The sequence below is a fragment of the Heptranchias perlo genome, chromosome 22 (genome assembly GCF_035084215.1).
Source record: "Heptranchias perlo isolate sHepPer1 chromosome 22, sHepPer1.hap1, whole genome shotgun sequence".
In the NCBI taxonomy this organism is placed as follows: domain Eukaryota; kingdom Metazoa; phylum Chordata; class Chondrichthyes; order Hexanchiformes; family Hexanchidae; genus Heptranchias; species Heptranchias perlo.
The window spans coordinates 39,593,798-39,618,098 of NC_090346.1; the positions used below are offsets into that span (position 1 = coordinate 39,593,798).

Consider the following 24,301-nt stretch of genomic DNA (forward strand, 5'->3'; position numbering starts at 1 on the left):
ATGTGGATGTGCCGATTCTGGTAGGTGGGTGCAGAACACCTCTTGTGCAGTCTGACTTGCCTGACATCCCTTCAGTGAGTGTCCTCCTCTGCTTCGCAACCATCTCAGATAGGAGGAATCCCATTGGGGAACCAAACCCATCGATACCAGTAATGGTGCTGTGGACAAAGAAACATTTTAAACACAATGGCCTAGAAATTTGACCGCAAAGCACCTGGTTTTTGGGCCTCCTAAGCCTCCAATATGGCGGGCAGGAAGCACTGTTATTACGAACCGCAAGTGTGCTGCCCGCCATATTGGTGTAGGCAAAAATTAGGCATCCAGGGCCCACGCCTGAAATAGGCGTTAGGCCCCTTGCATATTCAAATAAGGGGCCTAACGCCTGTTTGAGGCTCCCTCTACAATATTAGGTTGCTCTGAAAGTAGCCAACGCTGGGCTGACTGCATTCAGGAAAACCAGGTCTATGTGCAGCCCAACTAGAGGCCCTTAAAGAGACCACTGCAGGCTGCAACCAAGATGGTAAGTGTTTAAAATATACTTACCTGAATGTGGAGCGGGGAGGAGCACTCCTGCCCCTCCCAACCCCACATTAAAACCATGCGAGCCGCTGATAGACACCCCCTTCACCGCCCCCCCCTCGCCAATCACTACTACATCACTCCCCCCGATCGCCACCATGCCACCCCCCCGATTGCTACCGCTCAAACCACCCTCCCCCCCCCCCCCCCCACCCCCCCCCGTCGACCCCTCCATTGCTACAGCTTCGACCAATCTCGGCCTCTACCCCCCCTCCTCAATCCAGGCCTCTACCCTCCCTGATGGTGGCCTGTACCCTTCCCGGTCGCTACTTCTCCCCCACCTCTTCTTGGTCCCCTTTAAAGACTTACTTGAGGGCTGTTGCTCGTGTCACAGCAGCCCGATCTTCAAGTCCTCTTTGCTGGTGAGCTGCCTGGAGATGCTCATTAGGCGTCCGCAGCTCGCCACCTCGATGATAATGAGGCCCGAAGCCCAACGATTTTCTGGGCCAAAAGGCCAGAATGGTGCTCCCATGTCATTTATATATTCCAATGACTTTCCACCTGTTTCAAATGGGAGCTTCCTTCACCCACTCCCTGTCCCACCAAAAGTGCACATCATGCGTTAAAGGAGTAGAACGGTCCAGTTCTGTGGGTCTCCGCATCTTTTTCCTGTCCACAACGTCCCATGCCCTAGAAAGGGGAGGGGTGGGTGTTAACAGAGGAAATTCGGGTCCAGTCCTTCAAAACGATGCCTCACATTAACACATTGCCAACTTCAAGGGGGGTAGGACACAGCTTCCAGTACAGAACTAAAGAACCAGGAACTGGAATACTGGTATAAAATGAATAAGCCTAAAGCAAAGCTTGAAATTAAAAGGACATTATACCTCACACAGTTGCGGATATTGCCTGTAAGACTAGACTCCCACATGAAATAATTTATGCAGTGTTAACATCTTAAAAAAAGAGATAGAGGTTGGGAACAGGATCGAGGAATATAATGATGAGTACTGATAATGATTGAGTGCTATTTGGAATATGAGAGATCCACAGCTGGGAACCATTGAAGTGTTATGCCAAGGAAGGCATCTGGCCATGGATGAATAATGTAGGATGTTGTTTTGATAAATATTCTGGAGGTCACTTAACGTACCTTTGTACAGAGGGAGCAGGGAGAATCTTTTCAAACAATTTCTTCAGGAGATGGCTGAGACCCTGTTAGTTGTCTTTAAAGTTTAAAAAATCCAAATCTCCAGGTTGCCAAGCAGTGCCTTTGGTTAGCTTGCTGACCAGTTCCTCCATCCCTTGTGGCAGTGTAAATAACACACGCAACATAATTTTTTTTTGGCATTCAGCTTATATGTGCACTGATTAATTCCGTTGGAACTGGGGAGTGAATGAAATTCACATGAATCAATTTAATTGACTGAAAAAGGCCACAAATTTGACAACATGTTTAACGATGATAATGAATTTGGAAAGATTCATTACTTGATGTGATTGGTCAATTTCTTTTTGGAGGTGGGGGTGCTGTGTAAGCAGTATTGCCCGTGCTTGGCACCCGATGCTGTTTTGTGATCATTTTAGTTGGCAGTATTAATTACACGATTTACATCAACTGCCAACATGTTTGTTGATCAGTGGCACAGAAACCTGGAGAATACCAGTGAGGAAATTGTCTCACATGGTGCATGAGAAATATCAGCCCTGAAAATCGTTGGCCTCTCTTTGCTGTCCTAAGTGCAGTGGAGCAGGCACCATCACTACTGCCTGGCCAATTTACACCATCCAGGACATTTCTCTGTGTGTATGTAGGGTCCTAGTATATAAATAGCCTAGTATGACGTATGATGCCTGAGCTGCCTTGTAAAGGCTCCGGGGAAAATGGCGGCGGGCGGGATCAGAGAGGGAACGGGGGCGGTAAGTGTTGCACATGTGATTCTTTAGGGCCCTTACTGCCCCATTCTTGCCAGCGGCCTGAGTTAAAATCAGCCCTTGAGTTTAGAAATGTAATTATCAGCCTTTGAACAAACATTCTGCCATTACTGGTGCAGCTGTCATTCCAACTGATTTTTAATTGCAAGTAAATGATTGGGGTGCAGGATGTAATAGCACATGCACGCAGGGGGACATGTTTGTTTAAGCATTTAGCTTTGCCTTGTCCCAGAGCAATCATTGGTAAAGTAAAATACCCAAATATGTAAACATTTTGTTCATTATTGGCTGGTAATCCTTATTTAAAAATAAATCTTTCAACTTGACTCCCAAAGAGCTTGTACTGTGCTGTGAATGAGCAGATTTTTATTAGAATAGTACAACATATGGTTTTTGCAACTTTTGGCTGGAAACATGAAAAATACCAGTCAGCATTAATCAAATCCAAACCTTTTCTTCAGTCCAGAATAATGAGGCCATGATCGGTATTTTCCTTCTGCTCGTATTTTTTTTGGGCATGTCAAGTATTGGTTTTACATTTGTCAATGCCACAGCCTTAACCTTAAGCGCCCTTTATTTTGCCATCTTTACAAAAATAAACACAGAGAGGAAATGTTTAATTGGCGATGCCTGACCATTCTTCCCCCCTGCCGGCTTTTTTTGCCCATTGTGATACAGATCGTAAATCAGCAGAACAATCTGTGAAAAATGGCCTCCAGTAATCAAACTGAAAGACCAATTTACATCAAACCTTGCAACCAGCTTTTAAATAACAGTACGCAGGGCGGAACCTTAGTATTTTCTTACAGGAAAAGGTTGAGTCATGTGCACTCTTCTGTGAAGCAACTTCACAAATATGAACGTTCTTTTCTTATTAAAATAGAAGCGACAGGGCAGCTCAGCATGAACTGGAACGAGACCTATGTGATAAGTGCGCAGCGTACTGGATCGATGACAAGCTGCAGCAGTTGAGGAACACCTCAGATGGCATCAACTATTACTGTGGAGTTGAACAAGTGAACGCAACGTAAGTTTCTGCAATAGCCCGACACAATTCTCCACTTTGAAATTTTAAATCTAAGGTTAAAACATTCAAAGTTAGCTCCTGGTGATCAGAATAGTATGGCTTGCACCATGAAATTCATTAAACTGGTTGTTTCAAACAGATTGATGTACGAATGGCTGATGGGAGAATTGCAAATTCTACATGAGGCCAATAGTGGAACTATTCCAATGCTAAGGTTAAAGCACATCATCCTAGATACTACTTTTGGTGATATTGGTGGACAAACACTGACTTTGTGCAATAGTGTAAAACGGGTGATAGCGAGTTGGCAGCCTGTTTTACATCTCCCCCGATTTTTATTTCCTTTGACTTTGAGGAAATGACTGTGACGTTCAATGGAAATAAAAATTGGGATAGATGTAAAACTCGCTATCACCCGTTTCACACTATCTCGCAAAGTCAAGATCTACTCCCAGTGAGTCCATGTGGCATTCATCTGTCCACTGTTTTAATGCAGGGATTAGCCCATTTACTTTGAAACCATCTTGTTGATATCCCCACAGTAGGATATTGTTGGAATAGAGTAGGGAGAGCTTCACTCAGCACCTGGGCTACGCTGTACTTGATCTGGGAGTGCTTGACGCTGACACTAAAGCCTCGATTTTCTGAAAATGGCAAAACTGGAGTTGAATATCCCGTACAGCTCAGGGAGTGGGCTGTGTTCAATGTTCCGATGAGAGTCCCACTCCCATCCCATGAAAAACATGCCCAGATAGCTTGGTCTGTAGCAAAGTAGGGGAGTGTAAAATCCGGTGAGGCAGCAGCTCTTAAAAAGGCCGCAGCTCTTCATTAAAGGGGAAGCTGTGTCAGGGATGGGAGCTGCATCTATGTTTTGCGATCCGCTATTACCCCGCGCCCAATGGCCCCTGCGCAGGCAGGACGAGACTTTCATGAGGCCTGAGGACTTAACTTCAAGCAGTGCTCCAAATCAACGTTGACATGAAGATTCAATGCAATTCGCACTTTCCACCAGCAGGGGGAGCCCCAATTTCTTAAAGCCAGGCTGTCTCTTAAAAATCTCTTAAAAGTGGCTGGTACCTGATATTTGCTGAAAATAACAGTCTGCTGTCTGCATGGAGTCTGAATGGAGATCAGACATTGCACATGCAAAGCACAGATGCAGCTCCCGTCTCTATGTTTACAAACTGATGAGTGATGTTAAAACATTGAATAAAGGTTGCGCACTACTAAATTCCACATCCTCCAATCTGCATGCCAGACCTCACCAATCTGCTGACCTGAGTTGGTACCAGGCCTGCGAGAGTGCGTGCACCAAGGTTCTTTGCTGATGCACTAGAGGCCTTGGTGCAGGAGGTGGACAGAAGGAGGGTCATCCTATATCCGCGGTGGGGGGGGGGCAAGAGGCCCTCCAGACATATGCCCAAAAGGCAATGGGAGGCAGTGGGGGACGAAGTCAATGCCAGATGCACAGCATCTTGAAAATGGATGCAGTGCAAGGAAGAAGTTCAATGCTTTGACATGAGTGGTTAAGATGAGTGAGGTCAACTGTCAAATGGCGTCTCCTACCAACTGCACCACGCACTACACCTCCCATTACCCACATACCAATAAACTCTTTCCATCAGTACTCAACTCTTCCAATCAGAAGCTTCCTCTCACCCTTACACATTACCACTGTTGCAAGCCGCCCACCCACAAATCACAGGCCACACACACAGGCAGCTATCCAACCATGACAGGCACATCACCCAAACACACGTTCCGCTTTCTTGCAGGAGAAGGTGGCGTATATCAGGAGGCAGCAAGTGGCAGTGGCATTTAGTGCCTTGAGCCTTTTTCATCATTCAATGAGATCATGGTGGACCTGTGACCTAACTCCATTTACCCGCCTTAGCCCCTTATCCATTAATACCCTTTGGTTCACAGAAATCTATCAATCTCAGATTTAGAATTCACGTTTACAGAAGAGAGTTCCAAACTTCTCCCACCCTTTGGGTATAAACTTCTCCCACCCTTTGGGTATAGAAGCATTTCCTAACTTTACTCCTGCACGTCCTGGCTCTAAATGTTAAGCTATGTCTCCTAGTCCTGGTATTCAAGTATAGGAAACCTCCATAAACAGTTACAAATGTCTCGGCAGCCAGAAGCACTAACCCAGCCACTAACTTGTAAATCCTGCAAGGTCCCTTTAAGTGGGCTGGTGGTGATCCTCCAGGCACTCTAAGACACGTTCAGATGGTGGTTAAGACTGTGCGTTGAGTTGGGCGTTAAGTCTATCACTTTAAATCAGCATTGCACACTGTATCCATTTTCTCCTTACTTTCCATGCTTCCGGCGTTCAATATTTGCACATGCGCTAACTCCTATACCAAGATGGCATCCGGCACACGTCACACTGGAAACGTGCGTGCGCTGCCAAGACGCCATCTTGGATGTTGGAGAGGCCGTGTAGCGCCAAAACAATGGGCGCAACCTGGCCCAATTTAGCGCCCGTGAGCAAAACTGCTTCCTTTGATACTAAAGAGTTGATGATACCTGCTGCAGGAGGTGCACCAAAGGAGACTGGCCTTATTCAGGATTGAATAATTCAGGACTATCCTTCAGTAGAAGGACAGGCACAAATCTGCATGCAGGGACATCACCAGCCAAGTCAATGCAGGCACCCAGATCACATGTACCTGCCTGCATCTGAGGAAGAATTTTCTTGGTTTCAGGAGGAAGTGGGCTCCTCTCTTTCTGCACACATTTCTTGTGGCGCATGTCAGCTATGGCAAACATAACTCTTACACGCTCTGGTATTTCAAACACTGTACATAGCCATTGCCACTCTGTGTGGGATTTTTTCATTGTGCCAAAGCTGGATGGCACACTTCTTGCAGGTGGAGGTGGCACACGTGGAACGATAGAGATGTTCAGGCTTCCAGTCAGATGTAGTCCTCCGCTGTTTGCGGGTTTCTCAGTGGAATCGCCAATCATGGATGCTTAGGTTAGCCCTGCCCTCCGAAGAGTAATTCCCCCAGTGTTTCTTCTCCTTCCAAAAATACAACCGCTGTTGACTGCCACATAATGATGGCATAATTTCTGTTCCTGGATAATGTCCATTGATGTGCATAATGATAATTCTGTGGTTAGATATCACCTGAATATTGTTTGAATCACAAACCTTTTTTGTTCAGGTCCATTTGCAGCACCTTGCACTCAAAGTCACCCTGCTACCCAGTGAAAGCTCTTAGAAACTGGACCTTGTTGCACCTGTTTTATGGACTTAAAACAGGCACAAAGAAGCCCAATTTCGGGGGACCAACGTCCTGTGACGCAGGGACACCTGACAAACCTCCGACCGGAAACTGGGTTGGACGATTTGTCAGGCATCTGTGGCGGCTGCCTAAAAATGGCGCTAGACCTTTTACATATGTAAATGAGGAGCCTAACGGCTGTTTTAGGACCCCTCTGGAAATTGGTGTCCAGGCTTTCCATGTTCTGTCCAGTTGAAGCCTCCTTTCCAAACGAGCTTGCCTCTTGTAAAACGTTGCATCTGATGCTTCATACATGTGTGCAGTACAAACTGCCTGATGTGGCAGGTGTCTCTGAGATGATTTGGTAAGATCCGTTAACATGAAAGCTTCATGTGTGGAATCCTTCACTTTTGTCAAGAACCATCCCTGTTCCACATGTTGTCTGCTGGTCATCTTGCAGCAGACAGTAGAACTCTGTGACAGAATGTCTTGTGAAGCAGAAACAAGGAAAACAGGTCTCCTCTGACAGGCCCAGGTTGGTGTGGAGTAAACCCAGGTCTTAGGTAGTGACAGGTGCTGACAAAAACACCCCGTGTGCCCTTTACGCCTGCATTTGTTGGCTTGTAGTGAACTCCTCTTCCACCTCCACATCATGCAGCACAGTCAGAACCTCCAAAGGAATGCCAGTGCTCCACTTTATATGCTGCAACTTAACAGGATGAACATCTGACTTTGCATTCCTTGGCAGGGAGCCCCAATTGCTGGGACTGCATATCGGAAAATCATGTGCCGCATGTGCCTGAATTGCGACGTCCACTGTCAGCAGGTGAGGGTCTCTGCCGGGAGCTTGGTCTTAAAACGCCTGGGACAACAAAGAATAATGAAGCAAAGTACATGCAGGAAAAAAAAACAATGCAAAATTGGCAGACTGCCCAGCAAAAGGAACTAATGCATAGAGCGAAACGTAGCTGCAAATACAAGAAGAACAAATAATTATACTGGCAAATGAAACCACAGATCTCCCTTTAAGAAGCCTATTCAGGCAGGCCTGGTGCCAGGATTCCCCACGCAGCCACTGCACAAGGTGTGTGAGTTGGAGTCTTGCCCAAAGTTGGAAGATTTGGTGTCAGACCACATTTAAACACTTAATCCGTTTACATGAATCCCATGCACGCCTGTAGCGTGGCCTCGTTTCCTGTCCCTCGAATCACGCCTTGGAATATTGGGCTTTTCAGTATCAAAAGTAGGAAATTGTTTCACTCTTCAGAGACGAGGACAAAAATTAATTGGCCCCCAAATTATATTTTGAAATTAGAGTAGTAATGTTGTTTGGAATATTCTCTAACTAATCATTTGTAAAAAAAAAAGTACATCTGTGTATCCCCTTTTGAGGAGTTAAAACTTTGAAAACATTTACATAGGGGATGACTCACCTGGGATTGGTGAATATGACTCATCGTTTGTGTGTACCAGAGTAAACCTGTTTTCAACGTTTCCTGCCGAGCGTTTTCTCCTCTTTTTGAAATTTCCTTTGCATGTTCTCAACCTCCTGGCCTACAAGAACAGATTGAGAACAGCTGTAGCACCTTAAACTCCAAACACTACACAGTCCCTCTAAAGGTCACTTTGAAATGTTTGAACCTCGACATGAAAGAAGTCAGAAACCTGACAGGTGTGACGTATCCATCCACCGGTACTGAAAGCAATAAAAAATGTATACAAAATAAAGTTTGAGGGGTAATTTTCTGAGTCTGCGCTGGTGGTGGGAAGTGCAGTCCACGGGCTGTGGGTGTCAGAACGTTGCAGGCCCTGCTACCCATGATTTTCTATCTGTTAAAATTAATGCAGATGATACATTCAAAAATATACAGGAGCAGATGAACATCTCTCAACTTTAAAGTCTGCATTTTAAAAAAAAAAGTGCAATTAGCTGAGCTACACAGACCAAGGAATTCCTAGATTTTACTGGCCAAGATTCCCAATCCTGATTGCTATCCCGGCTGGAAGTGCTCATGATTAGACATTGGCTCAGAACACAGTCTGGCTCCGCTGTGATATCCTTCCAACCTCGTCATTGAATAGCCTACCAGCACTCAATGCCCAGGGTCACACGTGAAGAATAGACACTTGGCTGAGGTACTAGGGGGTCTGGTGCCTGTGGAATTGTACTGAGAGGGGATCAGTACCTTCAGGGAATGGGCAAGGGATAGAATTAGCAACAAAAAAAAATGAAATTCTTAAAGGGAGATTCTACCACAATCTTAAAGCAGTAATAATCTATCCATTGTTGACTGGGTTGTTCATTCTGTATAGCTGTTGCAATCATTTTCTGGTTCCTGCAGTAGTGGAGGTGGGAGAGAGATTCCAAAGTAAGTAAGTACAGAGCTACTTTTACACTTTATTCTGGAATTTGCCCTGGAGCAATGAATTTGTACTCTGAAAGAGGAAAACGGAAGGAGTAAATTGAGCCACGCTCTGTCTGTTTGGCTCAAGCATTACCTCCAGATCAATCTTTCCATCAGCAATGGTGTCTCTGCTCCAACAAAAACATTGGACCACTTGGCATAGAAAAGAGTTATTAGCGAACATATGTGTTTTTTTTAAAAGTAAAGGTAATTGTAGAAGACTACAGTAGTCCAAACTGGTAGAATGGCTGTATCTCCACTTGACAGTCTCAAGTTCATCTTCCATTGCAGCTTGTCGGTGTGACTTGCTTGTCATCCTAGGCATGGGTTTGATTAGCTCTTCAAAGGACTGTTGGATGGCTTCTGTTAGCAGAAAATTCCAACATGCAGTAATGTAAACTAACATAGCTGTGTTGGTAAGTTGCATGTTTACCTCTTGTCAAATGAACACAGCATTGGTATTGACCATGGAAGAGTCTGTGGCCTTAACTTCCCAGATGAAAGAAATGACAAACATGTGGCGTCATGTTTTTGAAGAAGAAAACCGTGGAGGGAATGCAATAACTTTTTTTTACATATTTCCTGCCCTAAACATCATTTTCCAATCAAGAGCAGCTGGCCTCTTAGGCTTTTGGCAACGACATCCAGCATCAACATGTTGATGTACTAGCACGCTGCTGACAGAGTGGCGGAGTCCACGTTTGCCATCCAAAACTTTCAACATGGTGAGTTCTCGATCTGTGCTACCAGAGGAAGCGCTCAAGTGCTTTCCGAGGGAGAGGAAATCAATCCATGCCGTCCTTGCATCTTTGATTTGCCAATAAAATGTGGAAACGGTCATGACAATATGAGTACGTTCCACCTCCCATTCTTATAGTTTGGCTTGGTGCATGAACAAAGAATAAGTGATAAATCTAAGTGCACGAACACATTTTTCTGCGATATATTACATGGGAAGAGTTAAAGAGGTTATTTGGACGAACATGTCTGCATCCTTTTTACTGTTCTGAACCATTGGCTGTGTTGTGGAGGAATATATTCAGAAACATAGAAAATTTAAGGCACAGAAGGAGGCCATTCGGCCCATCATGTCTGTGCCGGTTGAAATAGAGCTACCCAGCCTAATCCCACTTTGCAGCACTTGGTCCGTAGCCCTGTAGGTTACGGCACTTCAAGTGCACATCCAAATACTTGTTAAGTGTGATGAGGGTTTCTGCTTCTACCTCCCTTTCAGGTAGTGAGTTCCAGAGCGCTACCACCCTCTGGATGAAAAATCTTTTCCTCAGCTCCCCTCTAATCCTTCTACCAATCACTTTAAATCTATGCTCCCTGGTTATTGACCTCTCTGCTAAGGGAATTAGGTCCTTTCTATCTAGGCCCCTCATAATTTTATACACCTCAAGTAAATAACCCCTCAGCCTCCTCTGTTCCAAAGAAAACAATCCCAACCTATCCAATCTTTCCTCATAGCTAAAATTCTCCAGTCCTGGCAACATCCTCGTAAATCTCCTCTGCACCCTCTCTAGTGCAATCACATCTTTCCTGTAATGTGACCAGAACTGAACGCAGTACTCAAGCTATGGCCTGACTAGTGTTTTATACAGTTCTAGCATAACCTCCCTGCTCTTATTTTCTATGCCTTGGCTAATAAAGGAAAGTATCCTGTTTATCTTCTTAACCACCTTACCGACCTGTCCTGCTACCTTCAGGGATCTGTGGACATATACTACAAGGTCCCTCTCTTCCTCTACACATCTCAGTAGCCTCCTATTTATTGTGTATTCCCTTGCCTTGTTTGACCTCCCCAAATGCATTACCTCACACTTCTCCAGAATGAATTCCATTTGCCACTTTTCTGCCCACCTGACCAGTCCATTGATATCTTCCTGCTTTCTACAGCTTTCCTCCTCACTATCAACCACATGGCCAATTTTTGTATCAGCTGCAAACTTTTTAATCATGCCCCCTACATTTAAGTCTAAATTAAGTCTAAATCAATATATCCCACAAAGAGCAAGGGACCTAATACTGAGCCCTGCGGAACCTCACTGGAAACAGCCTTCCAGTCACAAAAACACCCGTCAACCATTACCCTTTGCTTCCTGCCACTGAGCCAATTTTGGATCCAATTTGCCGCTTTCCCTTGGATCCCATGAGCTTTAACTTTTTTGACCAGTCTGCCATACGGAACTTTGTCAAAAGCCTTGCTAAAATCCGTGTACACTACATCAACTGCACTACCCTCATCGACCCTCCTTGTTACCTCCTCAAAAAATTCAATCAAGTTAGTCAGACACGACCTTCCCTTAACAAACCCATGTTGACTGTCCTTGATTAATCCATGCCTTTCTAAATGACGGTTTATACTGACCCTCAGAATTGATTCCAATAATCTTTCCACCATCAAGGTTAGACTAACTGACCTGTAATTACTAGGCCTACACTTATCTCCGTTTTTAAACAATGGTACAATGTTAGCAGTCCTCCAATCCTGCGGCACCACACCTGTAGCCAGTGAGGATTGGAAAATGATGGTCAGAGCCTCCGCTATTTCCTCCCTTGGTTCTTTTAACAGCCTGGGATACATTTCATCTGGGCCTGGCGATTTATCTACTTCCAAAGATGCTAAACCCCTTAATACTTCCTCTCTCACTATGTTTATCCCATCCAATATTTCACACTCCTCATCCTTACCTACAATCTCTGCATCGTCCCCCTCTTTTGTGAAGACAGACGCAGAGTATTCATTAAGAACCATTCCCACATCTTCCATCTCCACACATTGATTACCTTTTTGGTCTCCAATAGGCACTACTCTTTCCTTAGTTATCTTTTTGCTTTTTATAAATTTATAAAACATTTTTGGGTTTTCCTTAATTTTATTTGCCAGTATTTTTTCATGTCCTCTCTTTGTCATAGAGTCATAGAGTCATAGAGTTATACAGCACGGATAGAGGCCCTTCGGCCCATCGTGTCCGCGCCGGCCATCGGCCCTGTCTACTCTAATCCCATATTCCAGCATTTGGTCCGTAGCCTTGTATGCTATGGCATTTCAAGTGCTCATCCAAATGCTTCTTGAATGTTGTGAGGGTTCCTGCCTCCACAACCCTTTCAGGCAGTGAGTTCCAGACTCCAACCACCCTCTGGATGAAAAAGTTCTTTCTCAAATCCCCTCTAAACCTCCCGCCTTTTACCTTGAATCTATGTCCCCTTGTTATAGAACCCTCAACGAAGGGAAAAAGCTCCTTAGTATCCATCCTATCTGTGCCCCTCATAATTTTGTACACCTCAATCATGTCCCCCCTCAGCCTCCTCTGCTCCAAGGAAAACAAACCCAATCTTCCCAGTCTCTCTTCATAGCTGAAGCGCTCCAGCCCTGGTAACATCCTGGTGAATCTCCTCTGCACCCTCTCCAAAGCGATCACATCCTTCCTGTAGTGTGGCGACCAGAACTGCACACAGTACTCCAGCTGTGGCCTAACCAGTGTTTTATACAGCTCCATCATAACCTCCTTGCTCTTATATTCTATGCCTCGGCTAATAAAGGCAAGTATCCCATATGCCTTCTTTACCACCTTATCTACCTGTTCCGCCGCCTTCAGGGATCTGTGAACTTGCACACCAAGATCCCTCTGACCCTCTGTCTTGCCTAGGGTCCTCCCATTCATTGTGTATTCCCTTGCCTTGTTAGTCCCTCCAAAGTGCATTACCTCGCACTTTTCCGGGTTAAATTCCATTTGCCGCTGTTCCGCCCATCTGACCAACCCATCTATATCGTCCTGCAGACTGAGGCTATCCTCCTCGCTATTTACCACCCTACCAATCTTTGTATCATCAGCGAACTTACTGATCATACCTTTTACATTCATATCCAAGTCGTTAATGTAGACCACAAACAGCAAGGGACCCAGCACCGATCCCTGTGGTACCCCACTGGCCACAGGCTTCCAGTCACAAAAACAACCTTCGACCATCACCCTCTGCCTTCTGCCACTAAGCCAGTTTTGTATCCAAAGTGCCAAGGCACCCTGGATTCCATGGGCTCGTACCTTCTTGACCAGTCTCCTGTGGGGGACTTTATCGAAGGCCTTACTGAAATCCATGTATACCACATCCACTGCGTTACCCTCATCCACACACCTAGTCACCCCCTCAAAAAATTCAATCAAATTAGACAGACATGATCTTCCCTTGACAAAGCCATGTTGACTATCCCTGATTAATCCTTGCTTCTCCAAGTGGAGACTAATTTTGTCCTTCAGAATTTTTTCCAATAATTTTCCTACCACTGATGTTAGGCTCACTGGCCTGTAGTTCCCCGGTTTTTCCCTACTCCCCTTCTTGAATAATGGTATTACATTAGCGGTTCTCCAGTCCTCTGGCACATCCCCTGTGGCCAGAGAGGTTCTGCTTTACTAATTTCCTTTTTAATTTCACCCCTGCACTTTCTACACTCTTCTAGGCTTTCTGCAGTATTGAGCTCTTGGTGTATGAAATAAGCTTCCCTTTTTTGCCTTATCTTACCCTGTATGCTCCTTGTCATCCAGGGAGCTCTAGATTTGACAGTCCCACCCTTTTTCTTTGTGAGAACATGTTTACTCTGAACCCCTTGAATCTCCCCCTTGAATGCCTCCCATTGCTCTGACACTGATTTACCTTCAAGTAGCTGTTTCCAGTCCACTTTTGCTAAATCACTTCTCAGCTTAGTTAAATTGGCCTTTCCCCAATTTAGAACTTTTACTCCTGTTCTATCTTCGTCCTTTTCCATAACTATGCTAAATCTAACTGAATTATGATCACCACCACCAAAATGCGCTCTCACTGATACACCTTCCACCTGCCCTGCTTCATTCCCTAAAACTAAATCCAGAACTGCCCCCTCACTTGTTGGGCTTGCTACATTCTGGCTAAAAAAGTTCTCCAGAATGCAATTTAAGAATTCTGCGCCCTCCATACCTTTTACACTGTTTGTGTCCCAGTTAATATTAGGGTAGTTGAAATCCCCTACTATTACTGCCCTACTGTTTTTGCACTTCTCAGAAATTTACCTACATATTTGTTCTTCTATCTCCTTCTGACTGGGGGTCTATAGTACACTCCCATTAGTGTGACTGCCTCTTTTTTGTTCTTTAGCTCAACCCATATGGCCTCATTTGATGATCCTTCTCACATATCATCCCTCCTCACAGCCGTAATTGTTTCTTTAACCAATATTGCCAATCCCCCCTCTTTTTTTTGTAGTTTGTAAACTTGCATTCCTTTACCACAAAGGAAACAAATATTTGTGTCTCCTACTGTGCCTGCTGACTCAAAAATTCCTAAAAATGGACTTAAGTGGCACGCTTCATTCAGGGTGTTGTGTTTGTTTGCAAAATACCAATTCTACTAAGCCATTTTCAATCAAGTATCTGCAAATGTATGGCGAAAGTTATCCACTGATGAAATTGGACTTTATGAGTAAGAATATAACAGCACATAATTGAGGGTAGATAGTGCAGATATTGTAAATTTTAATATTTTTCAGTAGGGGAGGGAGTAAAGCTTTAAAATATCAAACCTGCGCGAATGTACTTTTCACTTATATTGACCTATTCCAATATGTGTTATTTTGTTAGTATCTCAACTCCTGGGTCCTGGTTAAAGTATACAGAAGACAACATTCTGCGTTCACAGTGTGAGCGGGCCGCTTCATCGAGGCTGCGAGATGAGCTTGAAAAGCTTCTAGCTGCTACTTCAGAGGAGTTGTGGAAACAGTTTAACAATGTCAATCTTGCATTTACACATCGCACCTTTGAAATTGGAGATGCCAAGAAAAAACTACAGATGCACCTGGCAAAGGTAAGGGACTTTTTTATACATATAAGTTTGTTCTCAAGATATGGGCAGCACTTGCAAGGATACATTTATTGCTCATCCCTAGTTGCCCTGTGCAGTTCTCGAACTGCTTCAGGCTTTGTGGTGATCGTGCTCCCACAATAGTGTTGGGTAGAGAGTTCCAGGGTTTTGGCCAAGCCACAATGAAGGGACGGCGATATATGTCCAAGTCAGGATGTAACTTGGATGGGAATGAGGAGGTGATGGTGTTCCCACAACGGTGCTGCTCTTGCCTTTGTCGGTGGTAGAGGTCACAAGGCTGGGAGGTGCTATTGTGGTAAGTTTGGTGAGTTGCTGCAGTGCATCCGGTAGATAGTACATATTGCAGTTACACTGTGCTGGTGGTGGGGGGAGGGGAATGGATATCGAGTTTGGTGGCAGATACCCCAATCAACCAAACTGCTCTGTCCTGGATGTTATTGAGCTTCTTGAGTGTTGTTGGGGCTACACCATCCAGACAAGTGATGAGTATTCCATCACACTCCTGACTTGAGCCTTGATTTTCTAAATTTGGCATAGTTGAGTGGGTAACACAAATTATATGCTCTCTCCATATCACCAAGCAGTTAAAAACCTCAACTATGGTGACTAAATGGTAGTGAATTAGGACACTTTCACCTTTCACATCTGGGATATTCATATCTAGCTCAGGCCTAGGATGAACATCATGGCCGAGAAATTCGATGACACTGCACCTGTTTTACAGATGTAAAACAGGCGCCAAAGCATCCAATAAGATGGGAGGCGTACGTGCACATTCTGAGCCGGGAGTGCGCCACCCACCATATTGGTATAGGCATCAAAAGAGGCGTCCAGGACCAGCACCTGAAACAGGCGTTAGACCCTTTGTATATGCAAATAAGGGACATGGGCTTGACAGGGTAGATGCTGTGGTTGTTTCCCCTGGCTGGATTGTTTAGGACTAGGGGGCATAGTCTCAGGATAAGGGGTCGGCCATTTAAGACTAAGATGAGGAGGAATTTCTTCACGCAGAGGGTTGTGAATCTTTGGAATTCTTTACCCCAGAGGACTGTGGGTGCTGAGACATCGAATATGTTCAAGGCTGAGAGAGATAGATATTTGGACTCTAGGGAAGTAAAGGGATATGGGGATTGGGCAGGAAAGTGGAGTTGAGGTCTAAGATCAGCCATGATCTTATTGAATGGCGGAGCAGGCTCGAGGGGCCGTATGGCCTACTCCTGCTCCTATTTCTTATGTTCTTATAACGCTTGTTTGATTGTCCCTTTACCAAATTGATTTGCCCTGAATGCATCTTGCGCAGGGCTGGCTGCATTCAGGAAAAGCAAGTCGGTATATGGCCTAACCAGCTGTCCTTAAAGTGGCCGCTACAGGAGCCACCAAAAAGGTATGTTTTTAAAAAATACTTACCTGAATGTGGATCAGGGAGGTGCAGGAGTGCTCCTCCTGGCTTCACACCTAAACTACAGGTGGCCACTGATCACCCCCTCCCCTCTCCCGATTGCTGCCTCAACCCCTCTCCCAATTGCTGCCTCAACCCCTCTCCCGATTGCTGCCTCAACCCCTCTCCTGGTCACCACCCCCACCCTCCCGATCACTCCCCCTTCTTGCAAGACCTACCTTTGGAATAGAAAAGAAAAATCGGGAACAGTGTAAAGCGGGCTATCGATTTGCTATGAGCCAATTTGGCGAATACCAATTTCACCCTCCGTGTGTTTAGAAAATCCCTCAGATCCAAGAGTTGTGTAATTTACTTTGTCTTTTTCTTCAAGCCACTACTCCTTAGTATATTTCCTCTATTTGGTCATAACAACTCCTCAATTTCCCACCTCACTGGGATTTGTACTTATGACACTTATTTGTACACAAAGACTGAAAGATCTTTGGATTGATTTGACTAACCTGCCATTCATTCGAATGCTGGCTGATGAGTATGGGGGGGGGGGGGGGTAGAGTTGTTGTTCTTCCACTTCTGATTCTGACAAAAGCTCATCGACCTGAAACGTTGACTCTGTTTCTTTCTCCACAGATGCTGCCTCACTTGCTGAGTATTTCCAGCATTTTCTGTTCTTATTTCAGATTTCCAGCATCCGCAGTATTTTGCTTTTGATGCAGGGTTGTTCTTGTTTCCTTGCCAGTGTACATACATCTTTTTCTCTTTTGGGACTACAGGTTAACTTAAAAGCAATTCTGATTTAAAACAAACAGATTCACTGCATGTACAGATCCCTGGTTCATTTCAGTGAGTCACATTCCCCGGGAGGAACAACTTCTATTCCTTTTAAAAAAAAATAGCTAGGTTGATTTCTGTAAGATGTTGAACTGTTCGAAGCATTTGTTTTCAGCGTCAAATGAACTTGTTGTGATCAGCTGTACCTAGTAAATTAATAAATGAAGACAACCAAAAAAAAAATCAATATTTTTGTCCACAGCATCCCTGTTAAATTATTTATTTTGGAAAGAGTGCATTTTTTTAAATCCAGTTCACTGATAAATATTTATCCCCATAACCATTCTTTAAGCAAATGTTTCACCTGTCTGACTTGTGACGTTTAGACCGGCTGCTTGTGCATGCTATTATTCTACCCGATTCATGTGCAAGTATTGACAATGCCCTCATTTTCCCATTGTGCCTGATTCTGCTCCTGTGTATTTTGCTCATTTCCGTGTTCTGTAGAATTGGGTGTGCCAGTCTGTTTGTTTGTCCACAGTCAACTTTTGATTACAACCTGTGGGCAAATTTTACATATAGGAAACACAATAAACGTTTATTTAAAGTGGATACATTAATGAAATGCAAAAGAACAAGGACACTTTGTTTGCAAAAAAGAAATAAAGAATATTGTGGCGCCAGGAGGAATGGGAAGTTATCTGAGAAATGTCTATTTGTTCTGTTCTTATAATGTGCAGCAGTTCCTTCAGTTAAGGTAATAGTCCCTTCGAACAGCCAGAAAACAGCTGGATGTGCTCAAGAGTACAGAGTACAAGAGCAGCCATTTGCTCTGGACCTCAAATCCTGTAGAAGCAGTCACTTTTTTCAGGTTGTAGTATCGTGTTTGTAATTTTGAGTCAGGAAGACCAGTGTGGAATGGGACTTAAGTCAAAGGCAGATTGAAGACAGGTGAGGGTAGATTTTCATCTTCGTCGCCTGGACAGGAATCTGCCTGGGCAGATCGCACGTCCATTACAGAACCCGCCTGATTTCTATTCCATTGAAGAGAATGGAACGGAAGTCAGGTAGGATCGTTAAAGAGCGTGTGACCTGCCCCTGCAGATTACCACCTGCTATGAGTATGGTTTTCTATTTGTACTGATGCACTACATTTTAAAAATGAAAGTAATACACTGGGCTTTCCATTGTGTTAAATGCGTCTTTATATTGTTTTATGTATAACATGCCTCATTACACTACACTGGAGCACAAGGCATGCAGAGTTGATATAAAGGATGAATTAGTTGTGTGGTGCAGGTCAACCAAAAGCATAAAATTCATTTTATGCGAAACACAAAGTGGGTAATTTTAACTCTGGATGATAGTGTAAAACTGGCAATATCGATTTGGCCATCCGTTGTACATCTCTCCCAATTTCTATTGAAGTCAATGGAAATGAAAATCGGGAAAGACATAAAACGAGCTGCCGATTCGCTATCGCCTGTTTTACACTATCGCCCAGAGTCAAATTTATCCCTGAATAGTTTTGACAATTATAATCCAATTTTGTAAAAATATTTTATTTACTTTTATTTTTTCATAGGATTTAAGCAGTTTGGTAACAGAATGACTCACAGTGCTTTATAAGATCAATTTTGTGAGGTTGTGCTGCTGGGAAGTTGGGAATGTCTGAACAGGCATACTGATTCTACAATCTGTGCTCTTGTCAAATGAGACTCCACAACCTTGCACATTTACCATTGTATGTTCACTGTTAAATTATAGCAGGCCACAGCTTCTGCCACCTGGGATACATGTGAAACCAGATGCAAGGAGTACTGGTCACCAGAAACTGTCCTGCACCATTCATGAGGATGGTGACTATTGTCCAGAGGAAGGGACTGTGGTAAGCTTAGGTCAATAAATGGATTTATGGTGTACTTTGGCAACTAATAGAATCGAGCACCATCAAAATTCCTCTTACAGCCTTAGCGAAGGAAGCGTTGTGAATCATCTCTAATTATATTGAAATTGATCAGCTCTTCCCTGAAGCCTTCTGGGTATATTTTGCTATGAGCAACTTCTCATCCTCGGTGATTTCAACCTCCATCTCAACTCATCATGCTCTCTCTCCTCTGAGTTCGCTGCTCTCCTATCCTCCCTTAATCTCTCCCTCCATATAAGCTCCCCTATCCATATTCACGGCCACCCCCTTGACTTTGCCATCTCATGTGGCCTCTCTACTCCTATTGTGTCAACCACGGATAAGGCCATCTCTGACCACTTCTCCACCCACATCCCCCTTTCCCTTCCCAACCCACTTCCTTCTGTGTCCTGGAAAAAACTCTCCCCCAAATCCCTTACAATTGTACTTTCAAATTTCCAACTGTCTAGCCTTTGGCCCTCCATTCGCCATTACATTTCTGTAGCTACCGATCTGCTCAATCACACCCTTACCTCCACCTTTGATGCCCTTGTCCTCATTAAAACCATTACTCTCTCCCACCCTGGTCGTTCTCCCTGTTACGGCCCTCATCTCCGCTCCCTTAAGTCTAAGGGATGCAGCCTTGAATGTTTATGGTGGACAACTGGTTTAACCATTCATCGCCAGATCTGGCTGGATCACATAAAACACTATCGGGTCCTGCTCTCCTCTGCCAAAACTGTTCACTATTCTAGGATCATCCTGGATTGAAAAGATAACCCCCGGCTTCTCTTCTCCACTACAAACCATCTTCTTAAACCCCTCTCCCCTGCCCCCTGCACTCTCACCTCCAACGAAAAGTGTGCAGAGCTCACGGACTTCTTTGTCACTTAGATTGAGACCATCCGTTCAGCTGCCTCTGCTGCTTCCCTCCCTTCCCCTAGCCCACCAACCCAAACTTCCCTAAGGCTCCCCCCTAGCCTTAGCCATGAACTCGCATCTTTCTCTAGTTTCTCTCCTCTTTCCCCTCATGCCCTCTCCGAGCTCATCTTGACTATGAGACCCACCTCCTGCTCCCTCGACCCTATTCCCACCAAACTGCTGACCACCCAATTTCCCTTCCTGGCCCCCATGTTAGCTGATATTGTTAACGGTTCCCTCTCCTCAGATACTGTCCACTTCCCCTTCAAATCTGGCATCATCAACCCCCTCCTCAAAAATCCCACCCTTGACCCCTCCGTCCTTGCAGACTACCGCCCCATCTCCAACCTCCCTTTCCTCTAAAGTCCTTAAACGTGTTGACGCCTCCCAAATCCATGCCCATCTTTCCTGCAACTCCATGTTTGAATCCCTCCAATCAGGTTTCTGCCCCTGCCACAGTACTGAAATGGCCCTTATCAAAGTCACAAATGACATCCTATGTGATTGTGACCGTGGTAAACTATCCCTCCTCATCCTTCTCGACCTGCTGCAGCCTTTGACAAGTTGACCACATCATTCTCCTCCAACGACTCCCATCCATCGTCCAGCTGGGTGGAACTGTGCTCGCCTGGTTCCATTCTTATCTATCCAGTCGTAGCCAGAGAATCACCTGCAACGGCTTCTCTTCCTGTTCCCGCACCATTACCTCTGGAGTCCCCCCAAGGATCTATCCTTGGCCCCCTCCTACATCTACATGCTGCCCCTCGGCGATATCATCCGAAAACACAACGTCAGATTCCACATGTACGCTGACGACACCCAGCTCTACCTCACCACTACCTCTCTCGACCCCTGTGCTCGCTGACCTACACTGGCTCCCGGTCCGGGCACGCCTCCATTTTAAAATTCTCATCCTTGCTTTCAAATCCCTCCATGGCCTCGTCACTCCCTATTTCTTTAACCTCCTCCAGCCCTACAACCCTCCGAGATCTCTGTGCTCCTCCAATTCTTGCCTCTTGCGCATCCCCGATTTTAATTGCTCCACCATTGGCTGCGATGCCTTCAGCTGCCTAGGCCCTAAGCTCTGGGATTCCCTCCCTAAACCTCTCTGCCTCTCCACCTCTCGCTCCTCCATTAAGGCACTCCTTAAAACCTACCTCTTTGACCAAGCTTTTGGTCACCTGCCCTAATATCGCCTTATGTAGGTTGGTGTCAAATTTTGTTTGAAAATCGCTTCTGTGAAGCGCCTTGGTTTTACTACGTTAAAGGCGCTATATAAATGCAAGTTGTTGTTGTTGTTCGTTAATGATAGGGAAAAGACTGGAGTGATTATAAGTACAGCTTTCTCACTTTATACTCATGATTACTTTTTTGCTGCCATTAGTAAAAGGAGGAGAAGATACGGTTTAGACTTTCTCCCAGTTTTTTTATGTCATAGCAATGAGACTGTTTTCATAAACGGACCAAGTCTTCCTTAAACCATAGCCTGTGCCATTATACATGGTGTGAATAGGATAGTGTTCAATGGGATTACCAGTTACCTTTAATTCTGATATCAAGCACTGGGAGAATGCGTGGGATGTAATTTCAACAGGAGATCGGCAGAACCCCCATAGAAACAACGTGATCAGCCATTTTTAGTTGTTTATGCCATTTCCCCGGGGTTTCCACCAGAGAAATCCCCGCGGAAATTTCAGGTGCAAATCTCTTGTCAGAGCTAAAGACAGGAGCAATTTGAATGGTGATTTGCATCATGGGAACTTTCATGTTACAGCCAGACCTTTTTAAGGGGCCAATTTTCACTTTTGGCGTGGACCATAAACTGGCCCTTGGAGATCGGTTGCTTGTTATGTGCCCCGCCCGATTTACATTTCCACTGAAGTTACTGGAAAGGAAAGCTGGGAGGTACATATAACAGGCGGCCGATCGAAACCACCAGTTTATCACCCGCGCCAAAAGTGGAAATTACCCCGTTGTCGTCAGCTCGTATACCTTGTGTGAGGTCAAGTGATGACGTGTATCTATCATCATCTTCCTGCAAATATCTCCCTTTGCAGGTTCAGCAATCAGAAAACCTTAATGAGTCTACTCCCAGGAAGAGTATATGATATATGCAAGTCTGCATATGTTAACATTCCATTTAAACTACAACAGCCATCAAAACAACTTTATTCTTGACTTAATTAGTTTATGAATAAAGGTGCAGACAGCAGATTTTAACCTAACCTGCCCAATTAATACTCCGCCTCATTTTACGCTCCATTGAAGTCCAATCGGGCAGGTTGTAAATCAGCATCAAACCCAAACCCGCCCTGTTCTTGCCGGGTGGGTTAGGTTAAAATCGTGGCTGGAGAACCTACAATAAGCTAAAGATAGGCCTAGTTAGTTACATGTATTGGCCAACATTACCATAGGAACAAGAGGATTCCCTGACTGTAGGCATTATTAAAAAATGGATTCATCCTATCTGACTAAAATTATGCAACCTGAAACCCAGAAGTATCCCTGTTTTTCTATACGTGCCCTTCATTCTGTCTGAGGTTCTGGACCTGAAAGGAGCCTGATGATACAGCTCCACAGGATTGTCTCCTGACCTCCTCCGTGGCCAATTTGAGCCACCTGCATTTTTACCCTTTTTGAAAAATTATTTGAACAATTTTTTCGTTGTTTTTTTTTCTTCTTTCTTCTACCTATCCCCTCACCGACTATACATCATTCCGCAAACGAGAGGAAAGCCAGACGATAAGCTCTGAGACTTCTGACAGTTGCACACTGTAATTCGCCACTGGGAGACGCAAGAATGAACTCACTGTTATTTTACCCTTGCTCCTTCTGTGTGGTCTGACTGACACTGGGAACTGAGCGTATGGGGAGCAGTACGAACAAATTTACATCCCAGCAATCCTTGGCACCACTACAAAACAACATTATAGTGATTCTAATTATTATAAATCATTCATCGCTTAAGATGCTGATGTTCCGGAATACTGGAACCACAACGTAAACTAGTTGTAGCATGAATAGAATTGCAAGGAATCTAAAGGGAGCTTTAAGGAGAACCAGAAATTCTGTTTGTGGGCCAGCAATCAGTGGGCCAGCATGGATGTAGAAAAAGTCTAATTTCTTATCATTGCAATGCAAATCAGGAAAGACGTGATCAGTGTAACTTTCACAATGTTTCTAGGGGTGCGGCAGAGTTTATTGAAACATTTGATCCTTTTAGATACTCAAAAAACCTGCTTAGCAACTTTCTGGATCTGTGCAAGTTTATTCAAGTAGAATAAAAAGGTAGGTTTGGATGATAAAGGCCTTTCAGCCCATTTGATCTCATCTTTCTAGAATACTAACCCAACCATCTTCCTACTACAGCTTTTAAATATGTAGTCCTAGATCATATGTGACATGTGTTTGAAGGTGGGTATCCCATCAGTGTTCCGTCCGTTCCCTCTGGTAAAATCCTCCAACACATAGGGGGTGAAATTCAAACTTTGCTGAGAAATCAAAACAGACAGTAGTCTGTAAATGGAAAGGAAAATCAGTTGGGTTGTATAACGAGCGGCCAATTCATTACTGCCTATTTTGCGCCCTGTCGAGGTTGAATTTCACCCCCAATATGGGGAGAAATTCAACCCCATTTCACCTCTTTCTTGAGCGATAAATGAAGGATAGGGGGACAGATTTGGGGATAGAATTGCAAGGAATTTAAAGGGGAGCTTTAAGGAGAACTGGAAATTCTTTTTGAGGGCCAGCAATCAGCGGGCCAGCATTGATGTAGAAAAGTCTGTAATTTCTTATCTAATCTCCCGTGCCCGATCTCCCCCGGCCGATCTCCCCCAGAAGTGTGCCGTCTACCAAATTGGAGGCTGGCAATTTCCAAGTGTGCTGGGCCTGAAGCAGTCGTTAAGCAAAGAAAAAAGGCCCTGCCGAATTTAGCAGTGACCTGGGAACAGGCTCAAATCGGGCAATCTCCTTTCCACTGATAAACTTGTCTTCCTTGCGCCCGTTTTTACACCTGTACAATATGTTTTCAGGCCTGGAGCTGTACCCGATGGAAGGTTTGCTGCAGCACAGGTGGCATTGCAGTTTTCTCATCCTGGCAATGACCAAATTTTACAACGGTGGAGGGATGAGGGGCTGGGGAGAAACTCAGTTGCCTTTGTGTTAGGCTCCCTGCTCTTCCACAAATGCAAAGAAATAAAAAAAGGTTTTCTCTACACGGCCTCAGAGCTGCTGCTATCAAAATCTAACAGCTGAAAACGCACGGATTAATTAAAGTCATGAACTGATTCCTATTGCTGGAATGACAGGAGGGTAGATGGGCGGGTGGAA

At 44.6% G+C, this 24,301-nt stretch overlaps 1 protein-coding gene across 3 annotated transcripts in view; it reads left to right on the forward strand.

Annotated features, from left to right (window-relative positions):
* The window catches only part of LOC137340686 (tektin-3-like), an 82,438-nt gene that overhangs the window by 36,622 nt on the left and 21,515 nt on the right, over nt 1-24,301 (forward strand). For all 3 annotated transcript variants that reach the window (XM_068003343.1, XM_068003346.1, XM_068003345.1), the window contains 2 exons: nt 3,338-3,481; nt 14,738-14,960. In XM_068003343.1, the coding sequence (XP_067859444.1) occupies nt 3,338-3,481; nt 14,738-14,960 (367 nt within the window). The remainder of the gene's footprint in view (nt 1-3,337; nt 3,482-14,737; nt 14,961-24,301) is intronic.